This window comes from Saprolegnia diclina (assembly GCF_000281045.1).
Source record: "Saprolegnia diclina VS20 unplaced genomic scaffold supercont1.366, whole genome shotgun sequence".
In the NCBI taxonomy this organism is placed as follows: domain Eukaryota; phylum Oomycota; class Saprolegniomycetes; order Saprolegniales; family Saprolegniaceae; genus Saprolegnia; species Saprolegnia diclina.
Window position 1 is genome coordinate 1 of NW_008246433.1, and position 1,386 is coordinate 1,386.

General features: G+C 57.0%; 1 protein-coding gene across 1 annotated transcript; it reads left to right on the forward strand.

Moving 5' to 3' along the window:
* Positions 1-109: 109 nt before the first annotated feature.
* SDRG_17430 (hypothetical protein) lies at positions 110-879 on the forward strand (the record flags this gene model as incomplete). The annotated part of the gene is made up of 1 exon (XM_008623672.1): positions 110-879. A coding segment is annotated over one exon (770 nt), but the record flags the coding sequence as incomplete, so codon positions are not given.
* Between the last annotated feature and the right edge of the window lie 507 nt (positions 880-1,386).

A 1,386-nucleotide genomic window follows, 5' to 3' on the forward strand; every position in this document is an offset into this window, starting at 1 on the left:
AGCTGTTCTTCGCGCGCGCGGCGCTTGGCCTCCTTGTCTTGGATGTGCTGGCTGTTGTAGAGCATGGTGTTTTCGATAATGTCGCGATGCCCTTGAAGCTCACATCTAGAAGAGCTCCGACTCAACAGCGTCGCCGAGGTCGGTGGTTTTCACGGTCGTCAACTCCCGGCCAGCCTTTCTGAATTAGAATGGCGCCCCGTCAACGTGCGCCATTTGTCCCCGGACGATGCTATTTGGGCCGACCTCCGCCACGCGCTCCGCCGCACGCGGCTCGAGTACCTCTGCTGCGACTACTTTGGCGAAGTTTCGGCGCAGCCATCAATGGGCCCCGACCTCTCGCAGCTCAAAAAGCTCGACGTAACATGTTCCCGTGCCGGTGTCGACCACGTGCGAATGCTGGTCGCCGGCCTTTCGCAGCTGTCGTCGCTCACCGAGCTCTCTCTAGCGCGGATTGCCGTGGACGCCGAAGCGATGCGGTCGATCATGGAGACATTGGCGACAAGTTGTCCTCACCTCGCCGTGCTCGACATTACCCATCATGAGCTTGATTGGCGCGGCATGCGGGAGGTACTGGTTGCGGTGCCGCGATTGGCGAGGCTCACGCACATCTTTGCCTCGGGCTGTGCCACCTGTGACGTCGCGCTTTGTTTCGACGAGCTTGTTGCGGCGGGTCGACGCGCAGAAGAGATTGCGTTGCCAACTTGCTACGAGCGCGGCAGCCGCGAGATGGATGACGTGCTGTGGGCGCTGGCCGCGATACCCGATGTGCCGTTCGTTATCCCGAGCTTGCAGTTGCGAGACGCCGATCCGTATGTCCAAGCCATACTTGGTGAAGAAGTGCCGGGTGCGAGTGAGCGGTGCAGCTTGTCCTTCAACTAACTGCGGTGGATGGATTTCTAAATGAAAAGCGGAAACTACCATCAACTTGTGTTGCGTCGTCATCGGGTCTGCAGTCAAACAGACTTTGACAACTGTCTACCTCAGTTCGTTATGTGTTGCTGATGACGCGGCGGCCCGCCGTGGCGGCTTGGTCAGTGTGACATAATACGAACATCATTTCAAAGAAGGAGCATTTACTTCAATTTATTCGTTAGCTGTAGTTATTCTGTATGTACTCTACCTACACAAGTCCCAACTCATGGGCCCTGGCCAAAACCCGCGCAGCAAGGTCTCTTCGTACACGAGGGCCACGTCCAGCCCCAAAGTTGATGTAGGGCTTGCGAGGTGGCTACACCGCGTCAGTATGACTACTCGCAAAGCATCGCTGGAGCGTCAAGTCTGAAATGAAAAGGGCGATTCAACGGTGGCTCATCTAGTGCTTTCTATTCTCAGAGAACGGGCTCGTGGCGGTGGCAAAATTTCTCTCTCTATCGTTGCGGGAGGGCC